This window comes from Syzygium oleosum, unplaced genomic scaffold, assembly GCF_021117445.2.
Source record: "Syzygium oleosum isolate NSW1041296 unplaced genomic scaffold, Sole_v2.1 Sole_v2.10, whole genome shotgun sequence".
NCBI classification, from domain to species: Eukaryota; Viridiplantae; Streptophyta; class Magnoliopsida; order Myrtales; family Myrtaceae; genus Syzygium; species Syzygium oleosum.
Window position 1 is genome coordinate 7,457,247 of NW_026607494.1, and position 27,472 is coordinate 7,484,718.

A 27,472-nucleotide genomic window follows, 5' to 3' on the forward strand; every position below is an offset into this window, starting at 1 on the left:
GATTCATTTGGATGTTCACAGGCTATCGTGGTTTCCTTAGAAGAATAGTGCCATATTTATGCTAACAGTTGTGGATAACTACTCAAAGAAGATTTTGGTTTTTGTATTCAGGCATAAGTTTGATGTTGTTGTCAGGATTAGGCAATTGAGAACTATGGTCGAAAAGAAGATTGGTAAGACGATCAAGTATGTACGGACAGATTGTAGCATGGAGTTCTACTCGGAGCTGTTAAACAAATTCTGCATGAAAGAATGCATAGTAAAACATCACACTAGTGACAATAAACCATAGCATGTTGCAAAGTTGATAAGCTGAACAATAGTAGAGATGACCCATAAAATGATCAACTGCAATTGAATGTCGAACTCCCGAAAAAATGTGGTCATACAACGTTGCTGATTATTTGATTGCCCATATTATATTTGAGTGAGTGATGGTAAGCTTGTTGGGAGCGCAAGAAATTGTATGTTTTTAGGCAATGCACAAGATGAGCGGGATTATCGGTTACAGTAATCGGAATTAAATTCACCTGCTGTTAGTAGAGAAGTCACATTTGACAAATCTCCAGTACTTTTGAATATGAGTGTTATTGGCAGTGTTCATATGGATCTAGATGGCGTTCAGCTCAAGGTAGAATTATGACCACAAACTCTCGAGATAGTAGGTACCAGTGAAGTAATCGAACAGATGGTGCTTGTAGCGAGGTGAGCCTGTAAAGCCATCAATTGCTGTAATTGCTGAGTGTGAAAATGTGCATGTATGGATGCCACGATGGTTTTGGTTTATTTATGGTAGATATGGTTATGTCGGAAATTTCTTGTGAAGCAGTTAAAGGTACAGGTGGAGTTGGTGGTCTAATGAGATCCACAATTATGGCAAAGTTCCAATGAGACTTGGACTTGAAAGATGTTTGTGGTGGTTGATCCCATGAGGGGCTGTGAGAGAATAGCAGTGAAGTTCGGATTCCAGCGAAGCAATTATGACAGCTCAAACGTTGAGCCAAAGTAGAAATTGTTGAAAATGTATCTCGTGATTGTTGAAAATGGTAAGCTCCTAATCCAACTTGGTTTCCTAGTTGAAGAAATTTCGTATTTTGGATCCAAATCTTGCCTATATATATAAAAAAGTGTCTTCACCGTGAAGAGCATTCAAGAGGCTACTTCTATGTGAATTTATACCCTGAGAGCTTTTAGTGTGGAAGTCAATTAAATCTTGTGAATAAGCTTTGTGCATTCCTTCATGAGATTGAGAGGTTATTTTGTGAGAAATTACCAATTAAATCTTGTGAGTAAGATTTGTGAATTCCTTTATGAGATTAAGAGATTATTTCGTGAGAAATTGTGAAGCTAAACACTATTGAATGAAGACGAATTATTGGGTGTAATTTGGGGCTTGAAAACACCGAGAGTGTTTGAGTGTGGTTGTAATCTTTATTGTGTCGCTTGATCTATAGTGGAATTTTTTGCAGCTCTTCCTGAGTGCGTAGGTCACATTCACCAAATCACGTATTTATGGTGTCCGATTTATTTCCTAGTTTTGTTTAACTTGTTGTTCGATTGCCAATTTCCGCAACATGTAAGATATTTTGGCCTTCATAAAGCGAGACTTTCTCTATTTGAGATTTGAGCATGTCTTCATTCATTTGAATGGAGGAGGGATCGAAATTCGTCTTTTCTGCCCTCGCTTTTACTGCATTAAAGATGGAACAATCGCAACAAAGCAGGCGAGCATCTCTAAAGAAGATGGAGAGGTGCAAAGACTCGTGGTTGGCCAATATCATCACCTAGAATATACGGCCAATATCTTTACCTAGAATATACGGCCTATACCATTACCTAGAATTCATCACATTCATGAGGAACACAATGCCGCTACGTGATGTCCTAGAAATGAGAATGACAGCAACTTACAGGAATTGCTGATTCACTTCAGTGACAGTGAGTGGCATCGGACATACTCAAATCTTTGCGCGCCTTGTTCATCTGTTTTATTAGGAGACATCTGAGCAGCCATGACGTTCAGACTTCAGGTTGATTTCCGGGGATTCTGAATTCGAAATTTTTTCTTGCTTCGCTCAGGATCGTGAATCTGTATTTGCTTCTCTAGCCTGTGTGTGTGCTTTGGACATTGACAATTATGCAGATGATAATAACTCCGCCGACGATTGTGCGATCCCCAAGTTATTCATCGAACATGATGAGAAATCTGCTGAAACTGTTGGTTGCAGAACAACATCGTGTAGTTAGGCTAATCATAGACATGTCCTTGTGAGAGGGCTGATCATTTGAGGGTCCTGAAAGAGGAAAGATTCAAGCCACTTCCTGTGGATACACTGCAATTTCGATCAGAATGTCTAAAACAATGAACATATAAGGGCATGCCATTTCTTTGGCTAGAATTTGGACAGGGGCTTTGACAGAATGAGAACTTCGAATGGTTTTATAGAGTAAACAGCGATCGAAATTGAAATTTACCATGGGAAAGTGACTGCAAGTTGTTCGCCTGACTGCATAAGAACGTAAGTAAAGCTAGTCAATCATGTCACAGAGGAGACCGATGTGTTCCTCCGATTTATACCTGGAACTCTTCAAAGGGGTGCACTCCATTCTTGTCTAAGCATGAAACTGAGACTCTGAACAGAGCTTCAATTGATAGAAAAGAAGAATTGGGCGAACCACACTATATAAAAACCACTCTTGTTTTGGTTGATCTAGTTTTTGGTTGTAGTCTTGGAGATCCCATGAATGACTACATTGCCTTTGAGCCGATGTCATGGTTGATCTACAAGGGAATCTTGTTAATCTTTCTTCAAACAGCAATGCAACTTCACAAGGGCTCTGCGTGATGTGCTTCTTCGCAACTTCTATTTTTTGGTCCGAACTAGCTGCAAGTTAAGTTTTACATTTTGGGGTTGAAGTCAGCAGTAGAAAAATTCGCTCGTTAATTTCCAAGATCGTCCTTCATAAAGACACCGTCCAGGCAACGGTTCAATTTCAGAAATTGGATGGGCCTTTTAAAGCCCTGTACATAAGCTGTTGGTCTGTCAGACTATATGTACTCTCTCAATCTCAATACGCTCAAACAACCAAATTCTCGTTCGTGTACAAAATGCCATGCAAGTAACATTTGTGAAGACCACATTACGGTGATTTGGATGGAGGTTTATCTTTTTTGTCTGGTGACAGTGAGCTCTGATCTGACATGGCACCAGAACGACTGCAAAATGAGTAGTAAAACCTTGAATTGAGTCAGATTCTGCTCTCGCTTAGTTAACAATGCTATACTAAAGTAGAGAAAATAAAAATAGAATTCAAGATCGCGAGATTTTGTCTAGAAATGTCGTGCGAAGAACGTGCTTCTGCGAACTTGATCATGACTGCATGCTTGTCGCACGACTCGTGATATATACACGATCGTGAGTCCGGCCATAAGTTGGGCATGTCCAACCTTCTTTTGTCGACGGGCCCAGATGATGGTTTGTGGCATGTAATGTAAAGGAAAACTCCGCTGTTACGGCCAGCATTGTCAAGAAGATTTTCAAGATTTTTGAGTCGTTCTGGGCGGGCTTGAGCAGAGAGCGGAGCCTTTTGCGTGAGTCTGACCGATCGAATTCGGCCGTCGACATGGTCTACAATGTACGCAACAACAACGCAATGTTCCTTGTTCATCACTCTACAAGATCATCATCATTCAAGTCTAGAACAGAACTTTTAAATCTTCTTGGTCTTTCACTGAGTTTACACTAAAGTATATGAATCTCTTATGAACATGGCCGTGCCGAATTTGCGCAGCGCAAGAAAGAAAAAGAACGAAAGAATCAATGTATGAAGCGAATGGAAAGAATCGACGAAGAAATCGAAATCGCAACGCTCGCAAGCAGCATCAGCTGATCAAGTTGTTGGTGCGCTTGCTTGGGCCGGAAGGCGGGACTCTCCCCTTTGGAAGCGAATTCAGCAGCAAGAACTTGGCCTCCATCTTAACATCATCCCTGGATGACGAGGAACCGCTCCCCCTCCGAAAGGCGAGGTGCGAGGCCGGCTCGACAGCCACTTCGCTGCCGGCCGCCAGGAGCCTCGCGCTCGAAGCTCGGGACGCTAAAATCGCCACGAGCACCGCGACGACCAAGATCTCTTTCGAACCCATCACCGCACGTACGTCCCGAGAAGAAGCAGAAACTAAGTCGATGCGAGCGTGCGTCGGATTGTCCCGAGAGATTGTATGAATGTATCGATGGGCAAAGCTCGAAACCGGGTTCGCCATTATAAAGAGGATGACTTCAATTAATGACCCAACGCGGTAGCCTCTCTTGCACTAGCGGTTTCGCAGCCGTGCGTGTTGTTTGAAAGTCAAACGTCTACTGCTAAAAGTGCTCGTGTTGCGTTCCGGAAACTTTGACTTTTCGCCATTTCCACATTATCCTACAGCTGCGAAGTGACCGAGTCCTGCAGTTGACGGTGATCCCCGGTCGTACCCCCAACGCGGTCACTCCAGCTGCAATGGCGGTGCACGATGCAGCTTGCCAACTTGACCACGCATTTGTTGATTAAGATCTTGTTCGACTTATTATTGATCAGGCTTTGCTTTGACGAGCATCCAGTCTCCTTTTCTTATCATTTTCTCCCTCTTCATTGCACGCAAGCCGCCATAGCATCTGGAGGCTAACCGGCGGATTACCGTCTCTATCGACGTTTACATCGGTATCTAATTGACAGGTCTCGACCGTTCTCGTATTAGTCGTAAATTTCACAACTAGCCCACACTTATATCTCCCGGATCAATAATGCATGGTTCGATTGCATATTGCATCGGATTAAGATACCAACGGAGCTGGAGGATCTCGTCCCATTCTTGCTACCATATGGTTATTATTGATTAGGCTGTGCAACAGGTCTACTAGTCCGATTCTACTGGGGAACTGGACCGAACCGGCCATAGAAATAGGTCTGGTTTTAGAACTAGTAATGTGCGGGTAGGTTTTAGGTTTTACGTGTTGAACCCATCGACCGATCAAGGATTCGGTTAGAACCTGTTTTATGAAGTTGGAAAAAGATAATTTATCTTTCTTCAATGAGTATAACTTCCCTATTGTTTTATATTTATTCATGTTTTGTATCGACATTTTACTTTGAACCGTTTTGTTGCTCATACCATTTTACTGTAACTGCTATTTATCTTGATTTATAAAAAATGAAGCAAAAAAGAGAAAAAAAACCAGTTCCTAAGTAAACCCTACGATTGGACCGGACAAACAGGGTAGGTTCCATGGCAAACATGGTAGATTCTTTTTTTTTTTTGGTCGATAAAACATCGTAGATTTAAAGTTCCAAAAATTGAAAATCGGTTATAACATGGTGGGTTCCAGATTTCAAATTCTAAGTCTGAAACCTACCCAACTTAAAAGCGATCAACTCTATTATTGATGCCAAGGGTTTGTACCTTACTTTTGGTTCAATCATCGGAGGTACTATTCATTGGTTTCACTTTAGTTCTTGTAAAGCTATCTAATAGTACCCTTAATTATTTGCACTTTTCAAGTTGAATACCATCCTGTCTAGGGGTGATTGATTTCAGGGTAGAACGGCAGGAACCTGTTAGGAAAACCTCATAATATATTTTTAAGTTGACAAAATTGTCCAAGAGATTTTATAAGTCCGATAAATACTTTTGAAGTATTCTAAGTCCAGACTTTACAAGGATCAGAAGGAGAAGTTCGGGTTCTGCACAGTAAAAGACGAAGTTCAGACTTTGTACACGGCAGTTGAAGAACTTCAGTTTATATTAGAAACAAAAGATTTAGAGGTTAAAGAATAAACCATTCTGACTCAAGTTCTGAAATACGAGATAAGAATTAGACTTTATCCAGACGCTATCGCAAACTCAGAATAATGGCTAATAATCTGGCTTGGATTTCATCAATGAAAAGTATTGATTGATTCGATCTTAAAAGGTTATTTTGCAAGGAATATTTACATCGCGAAATATCTTTGATTGATCGACAATCAACTCTACGACAAGTTTATTTCTAATTGAAGAAGCTCTGGTTATGGAAACCAAAGTTCTTGTTGTATGGCCGACTAGATTCAACGAGATTCAAACTTTATCACTCAACGGCTGTTCAATCCTTTTTATACAAATCTGCTCAAGGTGAAGATTGGAAGATAATCCTCTGAAGACTGTCCAATGGTTAGTTTGGAAGTGGAGGAGTATAAAAAGAAACAAATTGTCAAGGAGTAGAAGTAGAGAGACGATATCCAGAATCATCTATTCTAAAGTTTGAGTATACTTTGACCAGTATAACTGATCCTTCTTGAGCTAAAATTTGTGATATTGAGAGATCTGTTGTAAGAGTGATTGAGTGATCTATCTTTCACAGGAAAGTTATTACTCAGAATTTGTAATCTCTTGATTGATCATCCAGTGGAATCCAATCAGTAGGCTGTCAGCGTTGGAGAGTGGACGTAGGCTTGATCCAAGCCGAACCACTATACATCTGTGTGCAAATTTTCTCATCCCTAAAACTCCTTTTATTTAATTAATTGCACATTTACTTGTTTGTCATTTAAAGATTGATTAAAATCTGAACATTGTTAAGACTTTACTTGTGATCAATTATTTTCGCGTTAAAATTGATCAAATAGTACTCAAATCACCTATTCACCCCTCTTTAGGTGATATTTACTAGTCTCATTAGAATCAAATCAATAGAGTCGGTTCTCAGTTTGTGGAATCGAGAATCGGCCCACCTGATCCTGTACCTACTCGGAAACCAGACCCACCTACGTGGGTCGAGGAACCGCCCATGAGCACTTTGGTCATATCTTTGCATCATTTGGAATTTCTCGTTTCTTATACTTTTAGTATTGTGGTCATTTCTTTCATTACAAGCTCCTTCGTTTAGCACAGATTAAGTACAGGAATCAAAGCCATAGCTAGGACCCAATGAGCTTGATGCGACCAACCAAAGCGGAGAACGAGAAAAGAAAACTCAGAGAAGTGCAGCAAAAAACAAAACCCACAGAGGCTAAAACTTTAAAGAAGCGAGAAATGAAAATGGTACCCGAAAAACCGTCGCTTTTTTTCAAAATGTTTATTAAAAGAGAGCTGAGAGACTGAGAGCGAGCGTGAGCATGAGGCTACAAGAGGCGTGCATCGTGAGCGAGAGAGAGAGAAGGGGCCGTGAGTGAAGAATGGGTAATAAGAATAGTTATTAGGGTTTATAGTAGAGGTTATAATAATAATAGAATATATATATATATATTGGTCTGGTCCGGTTGAGTGGATCCACACTTAAAACTAGGAACCAGACCGATATTCATCGGTTCCAATTTTTAAGTGCTGAGAATCGCCCAGATTTGATCGGTTTGGTCCGGTTCGGGCAGTGTCTAATTCGGTCCGATTCTTTTACTTACCTCTGATCCTGCTTGCCATTGAGCTTTGAATGACTTGCTATAGGAAGTTTGGGATGACCCCTACTCTTTGGGACCTGATCCGACCAGCCAGGGAGGGATGGGAACTATGCAGGCATAGTATAGGGATGGGTTCTCTTAGTTCCGATCTCGACCTTGCCCTCGCTCGACCTAGGTTATTGCTTTTTTTGTTTTTTTAGAGTTTTTGTTCCCTTGTTGTCCGTCGATTATACTAATTTCCCTCTATCACATACTATAGTTTCATTTCCTAAGAAAAAATTAAATTAACAATAATTCGTCAAATACACAATTAGGTTATTACTCTGGGAGCATACAACGATGTACCAATAAATGATGATCCGTTCACCGTATTCATCCATAGAACAATACTCCCGCTAATTAAACCCGCACTAGATACCTAAACAAAGGGCATGTTTCGTTGATTTGGAAATTACGATAATGTGTATACATATCTTTTTCTGCGTAACATAAAATGACTCAATTAGCATATGCATCATTATAGAGAACAATACTCTATTTCAGGAGTGAGCGATTCCAAATTCTGTATAGGTTCTATTTGGAACCTACCCATTGGAACAGGTTCCTGAAACCTACTTTTACGTACTTTGGAACTTGGAACTAGGATCGGTTCGAGGGTCTACCCAGGTTCCGCTTGTATTATTAATTGAACAATTGCAATGAATCATCACCTTTAATGACTACCATTTATTGCTACGTTCTACTGACCACAACTTATATTTAGAGACACGAAGAATATGAAATATTAACAAGTCATAAAATGAAAATTCAAACTAGCGGTTCCAGATTATGCACTCAATAATTAACGCCATGGAATACCGCATATCACACAAAGACTTAGACAACGAAAAAAACACAAAAAGCTTGTTTAATCTAGAACTTACCCGTCGAAACAGGTTTCCCAATTTTTGAAACCTGCAATATACCCTGCATATTTTGGAACCTGGAACTTATATCTTCTAATCGATTAGGTTCTCAGGTTTATGGTTCTATTATGAAATCATGCTCACTCCTACTTTATTTCCAAAGGTATGTTTATCCTTTAATTCATTTCGCGTAGGAAAAAGTGGTTCTTTTCTAACATCCTCACATAAGTGGTCAGCATGTTCAAGTTCACATGGTTCAAGTGACTATAGTTAGTAGTTACCACAACATCTACATAGCATTCCGCTAGTAGTTACCATATGTTTTCAAAATCATGCTAATTTTTTATCCAGTCTCGGAATTGATGAGCATCAAATTGTAGGTAAGTAGCTGGAAATATCACTAAAGTCAACCGGTATTTTATAATCACGCAACTAGATTATGCCAATACCGGCTTCGGGGGAAGGAAAAAAAAAGCATAATTTATCAACAAGTAGGGCAAAAATACAAGACCGATCGTGAAATGAATTGAAGTTGAACTATACGAAGCGAATTTGCTTCGATTTGATCGCCAAAAAGAAAGAAATAAATTAAATCCAATTGAGACTTTACAAGTAATTGATTGGACCGGCGTTAGCTCGGCAACATTATCCTCGTCGCGGTCACGTTGGTCGTGTAATCGGGATCCACCGGATCGCCGTCGACCAGCCCCGCCGCCCATCGCCGGAGTGTCCTCAGTAGGCTGGCCGCCTTCCTCTTTGCCCGCCCGGTCCCTGTCCCCATCAGCTCCCATATGACCCTCTCGATCCCGGGCATCGTCGCCAGCTCCACCACCGCATCCGGCCCGCCCTTCCTGCATATCATGACGAGGGTCGCCGCCGCGCTCTCCCGCGCCCGCTCCGACCCTTCCCGCAGCACCCTGCCCAGCTTCCTGATCGCGCAGTAGGCTGCCGCGACCGCCACCAGCCCTCCCCGCTTCACCACCGCCTCGAGGATGGTCACCGCCTCGTCCTGCAGGCTCTCCATCACGTCGCACACCATCTCCACCATCCCTTCCTCCAGCAGGTTCGCGACGGCCTCCCTGTCCCCTGCCAAATTCAAAATCGCCGCGAGCGCATCCCTCCTGGCGCTGCCGTGGCCGTCCCGGGCCAAGTCCATCAATCCCCTCACGACTCGCGTCTTCCTCCCGAGCCGTTTCATGTGGGAGTGTACGCCGGAGAGGCTGAATATCGTGGCGGCGGCATTGCCCTTCGCCTCCCACGTGGTGCCGGTGCGCAGGACCTCGATGACTCCGTTGAGCGCGCCGTCCGTCTCCATGATCCGAGCCTTGTTTGCGTCCAGGATCGACAGGTTGAGTATAGTCGTGATGGCGTTGACCTGTAGGCTCGGATACTCCGAGGCGACGTCGGAGCCTAGGTACCGGACCAGCTGCGGGATGGCTCCGGCCTCCGCGATGAAGGCCCGGCTCTCCGAGTCGGACTTCGCGAGCGCCCGGAGCTCGTGGACAATGCCGTCCGCGACCTCCGCCGGCGGGCCGCCGCGCAATTTCCGGAGCAGGAACGAAACCGTCATCTTGGTGGCCTCGATTGCGGCTTTGCTCCTCGCGCCGCCGCCGCCGCTGGCCCTCGCGGCGTCGCCGGCGGCTTCGAAGGGTATCTTCTGCTCCCGGCACCACAGGGAGATGAGATTCTTCAACGCGCGGTTGGGGATGAGGTCCGAGTGGGCCAGGGTCTGACCTGTCTTGGGACACGTGTTGTGCCCCGATTGGATCCAGAGGCTGATGGACTCGCGATCGTACGTCTGCCCGGTGGCCACGACGACCGGGTCCCGCATGAGGTCCAGCGTGATGGGGCACCGGAAGTCCGCCGGGAACGCGATGCTCGACGCCGACTTCCGGAGCCGGAACTCCGCCGGCCGCTTCGGCGGCGTGGACCCGCCGTAGAGGACGCACTTCGCGTACCGGACGAGCCCGATCAGCGCGATCGCCTGCGACTTCGCCTTCTCGTCGCTCTGGTTCTGGACCTCCTCCTCCAGACTCTCCATCTCTTGTCCGCAGCTGGACGAATCCCGCAGCCCCAGGCCCTCGAAAGCAGCCGCGAGCTGGGCTTGATCGGGCACGACCTCCCTCGCGATGCCGTCCAGCATCGCCAGCACGCCGCGCCTGAGATCGTCGTCCCTCGGATCGACGCGAGCCCCGGCCCGCGAGCGCTGGTTCTTGATCAGGTCAACGAGCTCTTCGACGTCGTCGCCCAGTTCCGCCTCCCCGACCGGGAACACGTCGAGCGACGTGGTCAGGTCGGCGTTGAGCTCGCGGAAGCTGTCGGACACGAGCTCCACCTGCAGGAGCAGCCACATCTTGCTCCCGTTGGAGCAGTCCTCGATCAGCGTCTTGATCCGCTGCAGCAGAATGTACATCTCCTCGAAGCAGAGGACCGCCGACGGGGAGCAGTACCCCGCCCGCTTCCGCAGCAGCTCCTCGAACAGGACCGCCAGGAGGTTGACCTTGCGCGCGATGGAGAGCGAGCACGACCTGAGGAGGTACTGGAACGGCCGGAGGGACGCGATCTCCTGGGAGAGCTGGAGGAGGGACTGGACGAGCTCCACGTCGGACAGCCTCGGCGACACGAAGGCCCCGGCGGACGGCCGACGCTTCCGCGGCGGGAAGGCCTGCGGCGTCACCGCCATCGGAGAACAGGGTCCGAACGGAACAGGGGGCCGCGCGCGAGAGGCTCCGGCTGCGGGCTCCTCCAATTCGAATAAGAAGAAGAAGGAGAAGAAGGAGAAGAAAACGGAATCGCCCGTTGATGGGCAAGGCTCAAGAACGAAGAAGATGAAGAGAAGAGAAGGAAAGACCACAAAAGGCGAGAGCTTTTGGGGATCTATGGGAAGACGAGAGGTTTCTTGAATGGAGAAATTGCGCGTGTTGCAGAGGAAACGATGTGTGTAGAAGCAGGAAGGTGTAGTCAGCCAACTCGCATGATTTTGTCTGTTTTTGACCGTCTCTTTTTCCTCCCAAGAAACTAAATTATACACATTCCTTTTTCAATACAATGATTAAAAAAGGAAAGAAATCGACCCCCCCCGCGGAAAATAATTAATCGAATCGGCATCCAATCCGATTCAATTTCGAATACGCTGATATTCAGATTTGATTATTCGGGCGGGTACGGGTATCCCGTACGTTATTTCGAACTCATAATCAATTAGCCTCGAATACGGGCGTGGGTCGGACCGGTCCGTATTATCGATGCGAATTCGCGCGTGCGATTGCGACGGTGATTGGTGGAGCAGGGCCGACTAGGCAAAAGAGGCGAAAGGAGATAAACCCAAAATTTTGGATTTGGGGTTTGAACTTTGAACGAGTAGAGTTATATTTAGCTAAGAATGAGGAAGACAGTGAAAGAAAGAGGGGGACGCTACGTACGTCCACTTCACCAAATGGGAGAATCGCGACCGTCTTCCAGCGCCCGCCGCCGGCCGCACGCGAACTGGACCAGCCTCGGACTTAATTTTCCTCAGCAGATCCCCAATCCCGGAGCCATCGGTTTCGGCATCAACCCCCTTATCCGAATCCGAATCCGAATCGGATTCGCCGTTCCCGGTTCCAGAACGAATAGGTATGATTCGATCGGTCGTTGGTCATTCGTCGAGACGAGAACGGCGCCGTCCCCATTCCGTCCCAATCATCTTGCTTGTGATTGACCTTTACGTCCACGGTTATCAATTGCAAAATGATTGTGCAAGTCAATTTTCAATTGTCTTTTCACATGGAGATAAAGCCAAGCCAACCCATCTCTTACGTAGTCATTGGGGTGGGTGGGTGCGGCACGTAATTGACCGTGGCCTCATTTCTTGCATGCAATTCAATAGCCAAAAGATTATAATAAATAAATAAAATCAAACAATGAAAAACCTATAAAGAAAGAAAAAGAAAAATTGACCCCGATAAGCTCGATCGAGCACTTTGACCGGAGCGAAAACCCATCCTTCTCCATACACGACCGGGCCGACTTTGTAATTACAAGAAAACCCGGGGACGGCAGCGTAAATTTATCAGGGTGCCGTTCATGCTCCCCGTTGACAAGAAAGCACAGGAATCCCGCTCCTCGGTGAGAGGGCGGGAGTCCAAGGGGCCCCCCCGGCGAGGGTCGTAGGAGGCATCGCCCCCGCGACTTCAGAGGGCTTTCATAATTTGGTCCCGTATTTTATTGGTAGTTTGAATTTTGGACCATGAATAACTACCGAATATAAAATCTCTTTCTCTTATAATTGGAAGTTGTAACATAGATGTGATAGGTCCTAATTACAGTGAAATCCTTTGCTGGATGTAGTCCTAATTTATAGATGAACCGGGATAAAATCTTCGTCTCGATTTCTCTTCCTCGCCTTTACTCTCTCTATTTCGTCGTGCTTGTACGACTGATCCTAACAAAATCCATATTAAATATAGATCGATTGTTCAAAATTAGGTGCGAATACATATACACAATTTTTTTTTAATGTTAATGTGATGGGCCGGGCACTGGTTTTTAAAGTATGGTTGAGCCATCGGTGTATGAACTGGTAAAAGAGCACAAAGGGGCGGCCGCACATGGCACCACTCCTCTCAATTGGTACCAGTAGGTAAAGTTGTTGTGTGTGGTGGTGGGGGGACTAGGTCTCATCGTCATCCAAACAATTGGCATTATAATAAGGAAATTTCAATTCGTTATTTAATGTATGGCTTCTATCTTTTTGTACAATACCCACAAAAAGTTACATACTTTGGTATAGATTCCCTGTTTTTACTCGAGTCATCCATCATCTCTTTGCCCCTAATTTAATGCCTTTTGGGGGCATGGTCCCATGATTGCTTGATTGTGAACCGGATGTGGTCCAGACACCTAACAACCTAATCACTATATTTATTCCTATACATTTCTCTTTTAATTAAGGTGGAGGGATGTCGTGGAAATTGTTAAGAGCCTTGCGCTCTTGGATTCATCTGGCTGTAACACGGGCGTTACCGACCGGCCGGTCAGCGACGGACCGCCTCGACCCGAGATCTCGAGCTGCGACGTCCCTCTTCCGGCAAGAAGATGGGTCGTTCCTAGTGTCTCCTCGACGGTTATTTTCGGGATTTTTCGTTTGATAGGATCATCTCGAAAAAATAGAAGGGTCGAGCAAATACTTGGTTCTCTTTTTTGTTGTTGTTGTTGTTATTGTTATCTTTTTTTAAGACATAGGACACGTTCGTGTGTTTCCCCACGTTGACAATATCAATCTCGAAGAGGCTTCCTAGAAAGTACTCGATGGACGTGAAGTCGAGGAAGAAACGTGGTGGAAGCAGCGCGGAAAGTTGGAAACTTTGGAAGCAGCGAATCGGCTCCCAAACGCCGCTTTCGCTTTCTTTCTCCCTCCCTGGAGTTCCCACACTGGCGTTTACTTTCAAGGAGGTTGAAATGGGAATCACATGCATGAAAAATTATAAGATCTGCTTTTCTATTTTATGTGAAGAAGCAAAACTAAGTGATAATATATATATTAAAAAAAAAGAGTAATTTATGAAGGATTCGACTAAAACTTTTAAACCAGTCGAGGTTGTTCTCCAACATAAACAAAGTCGGTGGATATTGCTAAAATAAAGTGAGAACTTAAAAAAACAGTAGGAAAGTGAAGATGAGATGATGTTGCTGTGCTTTAAGGGAACTCAAGTGCACACACTGATGGAGTCGTATCCACTTTCATGCTAACTCCAAAATAATTGAACGTTAGGTTTCATATGGCAGCACGGGAACAAAAAACGTTCATTGCATTTGTGGGATGCTTGCTCTCGGAGGCTATCTTTATAGACATGCATCATGTGCTCTTCATCGTATCGGGGGTAAATGAGATACCGAGCAATTGCGTATCGTGCCGATAGAGAAAAGATTTAAAGCTTCGTATCTTTTGAACGAGATAATTGCTCAAAAAGTCTTAAACATATTGTACCGTGATTAATTTAGTCTTGAACCTTTTAATTGTGCCAATTTAGTCATAAACATTTGACGATTTGTCAATGTAGTTCTTTAAGCCAAATTTAGTCAGAAAATTGCTGATGTGGACATTGATCATCCTATGTGCTACGGCCGGCGTTGACATTGACAAATTTTGCAAATTTTGTAATTTTTTTTTCCTAGTGAGGGGATTCGTGACCCTCGCTTAGGGGCCGGCGGGGTCGCAGGGCCTTGGCCAGTGGCAGGCGGTCGACCTTAGCAGTAACAAAAAGAAAATAAAATAAAAAAAATTTAAAAATTGCAAAAATTATCCGTGTCAGTGCCGGTCATGCCTAGCATGTCATGTAGGATGCCCGGCATCCCTGTCATCATTTTCTGACCAAAATTGGCCGGAATGACTGTATTGGCAAAATGTCAAAAGGCTTAGAAATGAATGGCCGCCGTACAATAGGTTTAGGACTTTTTGGATAATTTTCCCCTTTTGAACTCCATATCTAAGGGTGTCGATTCGATACAAACAAACGGTAACATCACTTATCCAAATCGTGTAAATACAAAGAGCATTTCACATTTGTTTTGGCAAGTATTGGAGGAAACAGACGAAAAAGATTCAGATTGCGGACTTGAATCGCGTTTGAAGAGCACTCAATCAATTCCTACCGGAACAATATTCGCGCGTAAATGAAACGCTTTCATTTCTTTCGTACAAACACTTACTCCTTTAATCCTTAACAAGTTCGATCAATAACAAGTTGCGATTCAGCTCAGGATACGACGTCTCGTTCCTGTAGGCGATGCAAGATTTGTTAATAGAGTAGCTGCATTACATGCTTTCTCTCTCTCTCTATTGTTCTTGCGTTGGTTGGAATCTTGCATGTCCTATCTAACACACCATCGATGACGAGAATCATGGAAAAACAAACACGACAAGCCTTGTAGCATCCTTCTTACACTACACCAACATAAACATAACGACAGGCTATCCAGAAAAAAAAAAACATGGATTTGATCATGGCCGGTCAGAACCACCTCCATTATTTAGAAGACGCCAGCTTAGATGATGACTCATTTGGAATTGCTTTTCTTCTACCTCGCACCCTTGCACGATCCTCGGGGGGAGGGGCGGTGGTTCGATGACGCGAGGAGGGTGGCCGTCGGCGGGGTGGGATGGTGGCAAACTCGGGTTGATGATTTGGGTGGATGGGTTGTTCGAGACTTGAAGTATTTAGGTTTTTCTTGATATTTTAGTCGTCCGAATGGGATTGATCGATGCGATTGAAAAAGTTTATTCATCAGGGATGGCTAACTCCGTACGTCCTCAATGTGCAATTTTAGGGACGGCTGCATCAGTCTCTCTTAGAAATGATATGAAATCAAGGAACTCTCCATATTCAAAGGACAACCATGTCATCCCTAATGTACATTTTTAGGGACAGCTGACCTAGCGAACTTGGCAACAGGCTAAACAAAACCGTCACTAGCTCTTTTTATTGGCAAACATAGGCGATGTTAGGCGATCAACAGTGAGCTGTCGTTGATTATTTCAACATTTAGAAACGGTTTCACCCGTTGCCCATGTAAAATTTTTTAGTAGTGCGAGAGAGCAAACTTGCAATTTAAAAACTATCTAAGTTGTAAAGTAGTAATGAAAACTTAGAATGTGTTTTTTGAACGAGTTGTGCTTGTTTGTATTCCAAGAAAAGTATAGCTGTTGTTGGACCACGCTTTCTCTCGCAAAGAACATTTCGTGACTTTGGAGCTATGCACATTGATATAATTTATTGAATCATTCAAAGATTTATATAAAGTAATCTTCTATTATTCCGGTAGTAGTGTTTTAAAAATTAAAATGTGTACCTGATCCAACGACAAAGTACACATTGGACAATGAGATTAATTTATCAAGGGCAAGCACTCTTTCTTGTTTCTTTCAATCTTATCGAGAAATTTTGGACCAATTGGAGTGGTGGTTCGATTTCACAAGTTTGGACTAATCAGAGTAGTTGTGAGCTTTGATCTTTCAAGAAGTACAATGATACGTATCTAATTCCCTATTAGTAGTCAAGTCTGTCTATGAACTTGTATTGTCAAATTTAATTGGCGAGCTCAATTAGCCGACCTGACGTGTCGCGATATTTAGGCTACATCTGGTGACCAGGGTAAAAGTCAGGTAAGGATAATATTCACATATCATGTGTTTGGTTGATGTCAAAGACATGATAATGCCGTATGAAAAGGGACGTGACCCTGATGAAAATATCTCATGTAAGGTGTGATGAAGGTGGATATAATTATGTCCATGGTATAAAAGCTATTTTCTGAAAAACTCTACTCTCTCCTTCTCCTTCTTATCCGGTTCATGTTGAAACTTCACGACTCCTTCATAGTTCTCTGGATTACGTTGAAACCTCACGAAAGTGGCGAGACGGTCAAAGCTCATTCTCCTTTGTAGCTCTCTAATTCAGTCGAAGCTTCTCGAAGGCAACAAAATTGTCGTAACTCATTCTCCTCTGACCCTCTAGTTCAAGTTGAAACTTTTAAGAAAGCGGCTAGCGATTATAAGTTTATGTTATTAATAAATATCGACTCTTTTGATATCTCTCCTTTTCGAAAGATTTTTACCCCTTAATTTGTTCGTAAACTCTCCATATTGAGGTGGGCGATATTCTTCTAGCCGGCAATTTAAAAGGAAATAATTGATTGTGATTGTCTTGGGGTGCGCATGAATACCATTATGTGCCCGGGAACTATTTCTGAACAGAAATGATTTTTTTTTATTCTGTGCCCGGAAACAATTTCTGAGTATTTGAAGGTGTTTGATAAACTGTCCAAAATTTCTATTCCTAGAGTAGAAAAGAACTGAAATGCGTTTGGTAACTACACAAAATTTCTGTTCCCAAATAATATTTTGAATTGTTTAATTTTTTTTTTTCTTTTTACCCATTTTCTTCTTTGGCCATGGCCGGTCGCGGCGACCGGCCATAGCCCAGGCGCCGCCGCCGGCCGACGGCCAAGGCCGGTGAGGGCGTCACGACCCTCGCCGGCCGTCGGAGGAGGCGAGGGTCGGCGAGGGCGAGGGCGGACCCTCGCCAAAGACGGCGAGGTTCGGCCTCGCCTAGATCCGGCGAGGTCGAGCCTCGCCGTCGCGACCCAAGGCGAAGTCGACCTCGCCGTGGGTCGCGACGGCGAGGCTCGGCCTCGCCGGATCTAGGCGAGGCCGAACCTCGCCATCTCCGGGCGAGGCCGAGCCTCGCAGATCTCTGCGGGCGAGGCCGACCTCGCCGTCGCGGACCAGACGGCGAGGCTCGGCCTCGCCCAGCGGCGAGGGTCCGCCCTCGCCCTCGCCGGCCCTGGGCTGTGGCCGGTCGCCGGCCGCCGGCCCAGCCCAGGGAAGAACAACACAAAAATAAGAAAAGAAAAAGAAGAAAAAAAACTGATTCTCAAAATTGTGCCGAGAAACAAGAAGCAACTTTTTTTTACTTCTTGTTTCTCTTTCAAAACTGTTTCTCGACACAAATTTTTGCAAAAATGTGCCCAGGAACAAAAAGTTTACCAAACGCATTTCTGTTCCCAAACTATTTCTGGAAATAAAAGAACAAAAATTTTCACTGTTTGGCACGTTACCAAACGAGCCATTGATTTCCAATCCTTCATGAAATTCCTTCTGGTCTAAGGTATCAATTTCGACTTTTGCAACACACGAATGGACAAGACCTTTAACGATGGGACCGGAAAAAAGGTTCTTCGGTCCGAAAGGAAAAGGCACTTCGTACGAGAAAGATAGGTCCCGGTCTTCGTTTTCCTCTTGCGTTAAATTTGGAGGAGAAGAATGTCCATTGTCGATTAGATCTATCATGTTTGAATCATTCAGAAGTAGCTCGATTGTGTTAATTTTATGCTTGATTTCATAATTTGTTCCACATGCTATGAACAAAGAAACCAAAGGACTAAAACATAGCCTTAATATCTCCTAAATTAAGGATGATCGGTTCTCGGATTGGGCAGGTTCCACCCTAAAATCGATAATCGGACCGAACTGTTCGATTCCGGTCCCAGTCCTAGATTAATCCGGTTTAGGGTTTTGGAAATTTCCTTTTCTATATTTTTTAAAAGAAAAGGGCAATGTTAAAAAAAAAAAAAACGTATCGTTTCGGTTCGGTCTATCCAAGCAGTTCGATTCTGCACCTGGAACCGAGAATCGGACCGGTCCCTGTACACACCCCTATCCTAAATAGGTTTTTTAGGCATTAATAACAAACCAAAATGCCTCGACTTTTATTACTTCTCCCACTTTCCTATGTATTAAACCGTGCTGGACAAGACCGAATAACATGCGTTGAATGACTAGGACTTAGGGGTAAGCATAGGATACAGAAAATCTTATGTTGTGCTGTAACTTATAAGTTATAACCCTTTTGTTTCGATTTTTCAAAGCGACATGTTGCTTGTTGACTTTCTCGCCAAAATACAGAATAATTACTTTAATTTAAAACAACTGTGAAGTCCATCATGGGTCTAGATTCATGAACATTGAAGGTGGTCTTTGATTCTGGGCCCAATCTGGCCTGCTTCTTTCTGTTGCTAAGCCCGACCATCTCACTAGCTGGACAATCTGTCCACAGGGCTTGCGATCATGTACACTTGTGTCTCACGATTCATAAATTCATTACAAATAAAACGGAAAAAGGGCACCGCTATTGCCATCGTACGGCGCTGACTTGAGTACTGTAACATTTTTTTTTCTTTCCAATCGCTTGAGTGCCATAACTTATTTACGGCACTTAATCAAGAGCTGTAACTTTTTCTTTTTTCTGATTACTCACAAGTACCATGCAAAATCGGATTTTCGGCACTTGGGTTAATATTTTTAAAAAGTTATGGCACTCATGTGATCAATTGAAAGTTATGATACTCAAAATGAATCTTTTTTTTTTGTTGGAAATAATTGGTATTCACGTGGTTGAAAAAAAAGTTTGTGGCACTCAAATAAGCGCTATACGAAAGTTATAACATTTGTTACGTTCTTATTCTCAAATAGAACAAAAAAACGTCGCTCTATGAATTAGAATCAAGACTAATCTTATTGTATAGCTTTGAAAGGGACAAAAATATGGATTTAACTTTATTGGGATATTTTTTACATTGAAATTTCATTAGCCATCACTTTTAGTCGTTCGACAAATAGAAGGGAAATGAAAGGGCACAAGACAAGGTAATTTCATCATAGAGAAGGCGAAACACCCACAGGGGCCTCCGCGGCCTATTCGTTTGATATACAGCGATAACGGACTTCACGAATACGTTCCTTATTTTAACGTGTCTGTGTCTGCATTTCCCTAGAAAGAGGGAATGTCTTTTACGTGCTTTACATCTTGAGGATCCCGAGATTCATATGAGATCCAAGATTAAGCCTTTTAAGGACATGATTAGATCTAATTAGCCATCACTTTTAGTCGTTCGACAAATAGACGGAAACGAAAGGGCACGAGAATTAATTACAGAAGAAAGGATCCGAAGCATTGATGTTCTCAAATTCCTCCGAATCATCACCCATACATAGAGGAACAAGACAAGTTAGGAAACATGTGAAAACATTGAATCATTGTCTTGCTATAGCATGGAAATGTTTCCGAAGGAAAGGTCCTTTTTCTTTAAAGGAAAAATAAATTTCACGGATCGACTTGCCGAGTAATGGTAACATCCTTCGTCTCCTAGGCAAGAGACCTCGATTCTAATCCCGATGGTGCTCCGTAGTCGCTCGATCGGCATCCTCCCTCGAGTCGGGCGAGAGGAGCTGAAGCCCGATAGCCGACACGACACCGTCCAAAGATTATCTCCAATATCTCACAAGAATTGAACCCGACCCGACCCATGTTTTCCTCATTTCCCCCAACACGAATAACTTGGGCAAAGTACACTGTCATCACCACAAAAGGAAAGAATGACACCTTTTGCAAGTCCTTTCACAACCCCCAACAAATTCAGCAACGTAACCATCGTACTTGTTCCAAATCTCGTCCAATTAACCTGGGGGACACACATACGAAATGGACATTTGCCTTAAGTGCCTCGACATAGAATAAAGTAACCACATACATGCAATCGCACGTCAACGACTCTTTCTCGGGTCCCTCCTCAAAAGTATCTAATTAGGTTCCGTTTGTTTGATGGGAAATTGTTTTCAAGAAATTATCTTTTGACTTTTCGGTGTCTGGACGATGAAAAATTTATCAATTTATAAAAAATGATTTCTATGGACCGAAAACAGTAAGTTTAAATCTGGAGAAAACGACTTTCCTTTGCACATTTAGTAAAAGTGAGATCACTTTCTCTAAACTACCAAATAAATCAAAACCAACCATTTATTGAAAATGATTTTCTATATTATGAAGTTTTTGGTAAAACAAAGGTGCCCTCAATCTCCCTATTAATCCAAAATTCCTAAATTATGCTCATTGAGGCACATTTACCCCAAATTATACCCAAATTTTTCTGACATAAAAAACCCCAAATGACACATTTACCCCGAACTCTTTCTTGTGACATAAAAACTCAAAACTTGTACTTATGTGACACATTTACCCTCCGTTAAGATCCCGTCAGATGATTTTTCAGCCAAAAAAATGTCGTTTTTATTTTATTTAAGCCACGTGGGTGTCATGTCAATAATGTCCATGTTAACAGATTTTTTAACGGTATTCATTGACGGACCTTGATGGAGAGTAAATGAACACGTGTACAAGTTTAAAAATTCTGGTGTCACGGAAATTTTTTTTATCATAAATGTGTCGCAGTCGGCATCATTTGGGATTATCGGTGCCTTTCGCCCTAATTTCGTGTGGTCCCGCGGTCAGACCGCCCGGTCCGAAACCCGAGCGGAGAGGGAACCAAGCACCGGTCCGGACTCGGCCCCGGCCCCGGTCCGGCTCCCACCCCAACCCCCACTATATAAGCCGAGAAATTGGGTCCTCGTTATTTTCTTTCGGGCGACCCATTCTTATCTTCTCGCGATTTCTGCAAATTCTTCACAGTTCCTTTCTTCGCTAGCAAGAAGGACAAAAAAAAAAATCCCGACCCGGATCGGCCGGCGATTATCCCGATTCGCGACCCGACGGAGCTTCCCCGAGCCTCTCCGGCGACAGCAGGGCTTCGTGTCCGTGCCGCGCCTCGCATTCCCGGAATGGGCTGCCGTCCTGTAAGTCTTCGAATCCCCAATTCGTTCGATTGAGAAAGCGGGGGGGCCGAGGAGGAAGGAGGAGGAGGCGAAACGCGCTCGTGTCCTTTGCTGTTTGCAGCTCCGTTTGGACGACGCGGGGTGTTGTGCGGAACCCTGGAGGGATCCGTTCTCGAGTTCAGTGATATCGGTGGGGACGTTGCTCGATCATCGGCGGTGGAGCGGGTTGAATTGGGCGGTGTTTGGGTTGGATTCGAGGTTGCCTGGTATTGGTGCTAGGTTTCTTTGGGGGGGGGGGGGGGGGCCGATTTTTGCGTTGTCGTGTTCGGGTTCGATTCCGCGGAGGAATTAGGGTTGGTTTTGGAGATAGAGAGGGTGGTGGGTGCTGGTTTTGGCTGTTTCTAGGGTTTGGTGAATTCGTTTGCGTGGAGGATCACGGGGGAGATAGGCGTCAGTTAGTGGATAATGTGTATACTGTGTGTGATTCAGAAGTGGTCGCGCCGGGTTGCGACTATGCTGCCTTGGTTGGTGATTCCACTGATAGGTCTATGGGCTCTTTCTCAGCTGTTGCCGCCCGCTTTTCGTTTCGAGATTACGTCGCCGAGGCTGGCTTGCGTTTTCGTGCTGTTGGTCACCCTCTTTTGGTACGAGATTTTAATGCCCAAGCTGTCGGCTTGGCGGGCGCGTAGGAATGCCAAGCTTAGGGAGAGGAAAAAGAACGAAGCCATTGAGTTGCAGAAGCTTAGGAAGACTGCGACCCGGAGGTGTCGTAACTGTTTGACTCCGTATAAAGATCAAAATCCAGGTGGGGGTAAGTTTATGTGTTCTTATTGTGGACATATTTCGAAGAGACCGGTTCTGGACTTGCCTGTGCCGCCCGGCATGGGTATTTCAAACTCTGGGATTATTAAGGATTTGGTTGGAAAGGGTGGGAAGCTATTGAATGGGAGGGTGTGGTCTGACAGTGGATGGATGTGTGGTCAGGATTGGCTAGAAAATGGGAACTGGGCAGGTGGGTCTTTTGCAACAAAATCTGGTTCATGGAGGAGAACTGCAAATGGGGTTTTTGAGGGAGATGACCACTGTTTGGCAGAGAATTCGTATTCAGGAGTTGTTATTTTTTCCTGTAAGCTGCTGACATCTTTTTTCTTGAGCATTAGGTGGCTTTGGAGAAAGATTTTTAGAAGTAGTTCATTGGGGGAAGATGCAGCTTTGGATTCTGAGCATAGGGGTATGTTGGCTAAGAGGGATGGTGGGAATTCATATGAGAGCAGAAGTGAGAAGGCACGCAGAAAAGCTGAGGAGAAGAGGCAAGCCAGGTTGGAGAGGGAACTTTTGGAGGAGGAAGAGAGGAAACAGCGTGAGGAGGTCGCAAGGTTGGTTGAGGAGCGAAGGAAACTTAGGGACGAGAAAACTGAGGCTGAAAAGGATAGTGGAAAAGGATCATCACCCAACAAGGAAAGAGATAGGAGGAGGGAGGCAGAGAAAAAGCGTCAGGAAAGAAAGAAAGATAGAGACAGGGGCTCAAGTAAGAGCAACTCCGATGCAGAAGAACTGGAAAGAAGAGTCAGCAAGGAAAGTGAGAGAAAGCAGGACTCCGACAAGAAGAATTTACCTGATCGTCAACCTCAAAAATCTGCAACAGAAAGTGTAAAGGGTCAGGGTACTGATATGGGGCGTGGTTTAAAGGGTGTCTCTGCCAATAGTGCTAATAGGGGCAGCGCGGGAGCTAGATACCTGGACCGAATGAGGGGTACTTTCTTATCTTCTTCTAAAGCATTCAGTGGGGGTAGTTTCTTCGGAAGGGCTGCGAATACTCCTGCTGCAACTTCTAAAGAAAACACACCTATGGGTGCTGTAAATCATGTCCATACTTCTTATAAGAGAGATCATTGTCCACCTGAGCGAATAGGTGGCAAATCAGTTACGAATTTGGAAGACAAGAGCAGTAACTCTCCTGTAAGTTGTCTCTTCATATGCAGTTTTGTCCTGTCTTTGCTGTAACCATATATCCGTAGTCCTGAGCAAGTAATGGGCATGTGAACATACTTCTGAACTATTGTTGAGCAAACGATTTTTGTCTGCTATCCTTCTTTTGCAATTTTTTCAATTGCACATTACTTATATCCTTTGTTATACTGAATTTATCCTTGAGCAAAGAGCTGCTTTTATGAATTTACAGTTCATTTAGTGACATGATCTGCGGTGTCATGATGCTTGTGCAGTGTCTGTATGTATTGCTGAAATGTTGTTAGTAACATGTTTTGATGTTCACTGACAGGTACTCTCTGATACACAAACGGCATCTGCACCAAAGAAAACATGGCAACAATTATTTACTCGCTCATCATCTGTTCATCCTTCAGCCAATGCCAATGTTATAAGCAAACCGAGTCCCAAGTTCCAGGAAGAAGGTCAAAGCCCATTGGCACCTGGTCAGCCCTCAACAACTCAGTTATTTGATAATCCCCTCAACTTTGGGTTTCCATCACCATTTACTTCACCTGCTTATCAAAATGGGACACCCAGCAGTAGTTTAGGGTTTTCGCCTGCAATTGAACCCATCTATTCTCGAGCTGGAGAAGGATCTCATGAATTTATTACAGAAGAGACAGAGCTTTTTGAAGACCCATGTTATGTTCCTGACCCAGCGTCATTACTGGGGCCTGTTTCTGAATCACTTGATAATTTTCAGTTAGATCTGGGGTCTGGCTTTTTTACGGACTTGGGATCAGAAATGCCTCGTGTTAGAAAGAACGCCGTCACTGCTTCTGAAGTCACCAAGCCATCACCTATCGAGTCTCCAATGTCACGGTTACGAGGTATTGATGACAGGCATAACAATGCTAATCGTTTCGCTCGTACTCCGAAGGCCCCAGACACGAGCAATTTTTATGTGGGAGATGCAAGTACCGATGATAAGAGAACCTGGCAAATGTGGGATACTTCTCCTTTCGCTCAGGATGGTTTAAGTTTAATAGGTGCCCCGGCAAGCTGGCTTTTGAACCCTGAGCGGAACAGATCAACTAAGGAAGATAATCTTCGCTCTTTGTCACAGAATAGTTCAGTCTCACTCTTTTCAAAAGAGGATCCCGTCCTACCAGGTATTCACACTCCACAGAAAGATTTTCTTGGTTGCGGACGAAGTGGTGGAACTTTAAGCCCTTTGACGGGCTTAAATAATCAAGATCCATGGGTCCAGAGAGCTTTCATTCCCCCTCGGTCAGATGGTGAAAATCATCTTCCTCTTGCGTCTCAGGGAGAGTCTACTCCAAATCAAATGTATTTTGGAAGCCCTACTAGATCTGCTTTGACTCATCCGTTTGAGCAATCTCCAGCCAATTGTTGGTCCAAGTGAGTGCATGTAAATTCTTATATATGCCGGGAAGCATTCTTTCATTATATACAGAGTTAAGACAAATACGTTAACTTTGGTTATATGTTTTGCTGATAGTTAGGTTAGATAAAAAAGGGTGTTACTATCAGCTAGAGAAGTTTGTAAAAATGTATATGTCTTCGTACACTATTGACCGCAATTATATCTTTATTTGCATGGGCAGATAGTTGTGGCAACTTCTTGAATAGAGTGTAGTTTCCAGGACCTAACATTTGCCAGTGTCACCTGTACTTAAGTATTTTCACCTGCGTATTAGTCTCATTTGCATTCGGACTACCCTGTGATAATGTTGCAAGTGTTTTTCTTTTAACCAAACTTAAGTAAGTTGCCTACGGTAACTTTGCTAGCCACAGTCCATGTAAGTGGATAATTTTTCTCGACAGCTGCTTCCATTCATTCTGATCACGTTCTCGACAGCAGCATTATTAGAAAAGCAGCAACTTTTTTAGTTTTTCTTGTGAAATCTCCTTCCTTTTCTCTCTGCATTTTTATCCATTGCAGTAGAGAGATGCTTTCTTGCGATAGCTTCCCGTGACTTGGGGAGCCCCGGATTTACCTTGATATTTTACGGACTTTGTGTGCCCTATGTCCTTGGGTTTAGCCTATTTTAGCCCATAATTTGCTATTTAATTGCATGCATTGACTGAAAAGTAGCATGCTCTCAAAAGCCAAAAGGCCCAACACACTAGTAGGCCAAGTAGCTCCAAACAAACTGATTAGGAGATGTGACAATTAGGTTTTTTATATGGTTCTTTGGGGGATCAAAATCAGATTTCAACTTCAATCACTTTAGAGAATTAGCTGTTCAGTGTCATCTTGCTGAGAATGTTGGATTAGCAAGTTGAATGTAGTTATCTGACTCAGCTTTTGAGGATAAATTATCTGGAAGCATTGAGCACCTCCTTGTGTGTCTCCCTTCTTTATTCTGATTGTCAATAAGCTTCAAAAGAGGAAAATTTCCTTGTAAGTACAAGCAACCTCTGCAGAAGCTCTCAAAGGCAGTCAACTTTCTTTTGCTGCATCATTATTAGGTTAAGTTAGTTTTGCTATTTGACCAACAAAGTACCAGGGACTAATTGGGGGTTTAGGTCGGTCATTCATGGAGGATTTGTTTTCTTTCCAGAGATAAAATCATTTTTGGTTTTCTCTATCATTCGGTGATATTTGGAAAAGATAGATTTATGAGCTATTCCTGCTAGGTCTGAAATTGACAGTTGGTTCTCTATCTTTAATTACTTGAATTTGGGACATGGGATGAGGTACTCGTGGAAACTTTCATTATTTTCTTAAAATAGGTTTTTCCACTGTGCAGAATCGATGCTAGTTATTTTAGATTCCCCTTGTTGTACTTGTCTCATCCCCATCGGCCCTCTTGGGCGCATCTCTTTTCCATCGAAGAGAGAATTTTCTTATATTTAAATAATCCGTTTAATGGGGGAGGAGTTTATTTCTACAGGCTACGGCAATAAGCTGAAGATTTGTTTGTGAATAGGTTATATAGACTGATCTAGCTGAACTAGATATTTCCTTTATCTGCCATTGATAGATAGCAAATTATTCAGTTACCTTGATAAGAGATGATTCACCTGACCAACCGGATCAAGCTGAACCCCCTATAATGGAGAAGATGATCCTTGGATAATGGATCTTAGTAAGAAACTCGTTCATATCCTCGTGCATTTTTTGTCCTGGGTTGTTTCTCCATCCCGGTGTAGTAAAGTACGTAAATGGGAGTGAGGTAGGTCTTGCTGAAGAAGCAGATGATTATCTGATATGATTGCTTTTTTGGTTGATGATTTCGGTTCGGTATCTCATAACTGCTTTCACGTTACTGGCTTCATGTCAACCATTTCATCTATGGTTGATGGTGCTCCCAGCGACCATGGATACTGAGCCATCAGAGTAATAATATAGGAAATGTGCCTGCATTAAACTTGACGAACAGAACATCCAAGCTCCCTGCTGTTCTCATATCCTAAGTTACTTTTTTACATCTTTGGACTTTTTCGATGATCTTATGTTTGGTTTATTTACTTTTGCAGTAAGGAATGGGCTGCACAAGGATCAGGAGAAGGCATCAGGAATCCGTCAGTCTCTGGGTCCCATATCGGTGGGCTTTTCCCCTCAAACATGTATAGTCACCCTGGTGACTTGATTGAAAAGACAGAATGAACAGAATTTGAGGGATTTATATATGCCTGTTCTTACAGAGGCAAGCAGCCTCCTTTTTTGGGGAGAGTTCAGATATTGGACGCATTGTAATCTTCCTTTTCTTTACGAGGGGGATTGATATATACTTAGATTAACATCAAATAGCAATACAGGTCAAAATGCATGCACTTGCCCCTCAGGCAACAATGATTTAGCTCATCGCTACACCGCCAGTGACTTCTCCGTCTTCCACGAGGAAGAATTTCGTTCTGTTCACCCAGTCCTATGATTTATTTAACATATCCTGGCACTATGGCACTCTCGACCGGTGGGCCAGGTACTGTCTTGAGCATGTGGTCAGTCCCTAACTATTTGCTTCGTGACCTATGGCTATAGCGAGTGGTTATCAACCGTAAGAAATTGCCGTCGAATCTTGTGTTGTTATTTTTTTCAGCTTGAGTATTG

The 27,472-nt window shown here is 43.8% G+C and overlaps 3 protein-coding genes across 3 annotated transcripts; 1 reads left to right on the plus strand and 2 right to left on the minus strand.

Annotated features, from left to right (window-relative positions):
* Window positions 1–3,637: 3,637 nt before the first annotated feature.
* LOC130139100 (uncharacterized) lies at window positions 3,638–4,297 on the minus strand. The gene has a single exon (XM_056315390.1). The coding sequence runs from the start codon at window positions 4,259–4,261 to the stop codon at window positions 3,884–3,886; it is 378 nt and encodes a 125-aa protein (XP_056171365.1). The 5' UTR covers window positions 4,262–4,297; the 3' UTR covers window positions 3,638–3,883.
* A 4,532-nt stretch (window positions 4,298–8,829) lies between these two features.
* On the minus strand, window positions 8,830–11,277 carry LOC115685857 (U-box domain-containing protein 16). The gene has a single exon (XM_030610995.2). It carries the CDS (start codon window positions 10,993–10,995, stop codon window positions 8,944–8,946), a length of 2,052 nt encoding a protein of 683 aa, XP_030466855.2. The 5' UTR covers window positions 10,996–11,277; the 3' UTR covers window positions 8,830–8,943.
* A 10,474-nt stretch (window positions 11,278–21,751) lies between these two features.
* On the plus strand, window positions 21,752–27,232 carry LOC115685802 (uncharacterized). The gene is made up of 3 exons (XM_030610914.2): window positions 21,752–23,418; window positions 23,741–24,813; window positions 26,899–27,232. The coding sequence occupies exons 1-3, from the start codon at window positions 21,925–21,927 to the stop codon at window positions 27,026–27,028; spliced, it is 2,697 nt and encodes an 898-aa protein (XP_030466774.2). The 5' UTR covers window positions 21,752–21,924; the 3' UTR covers window positions 27,029–27,232.
* Window positions 27,233–27,472: the final 240 nt, after the last annotated feature.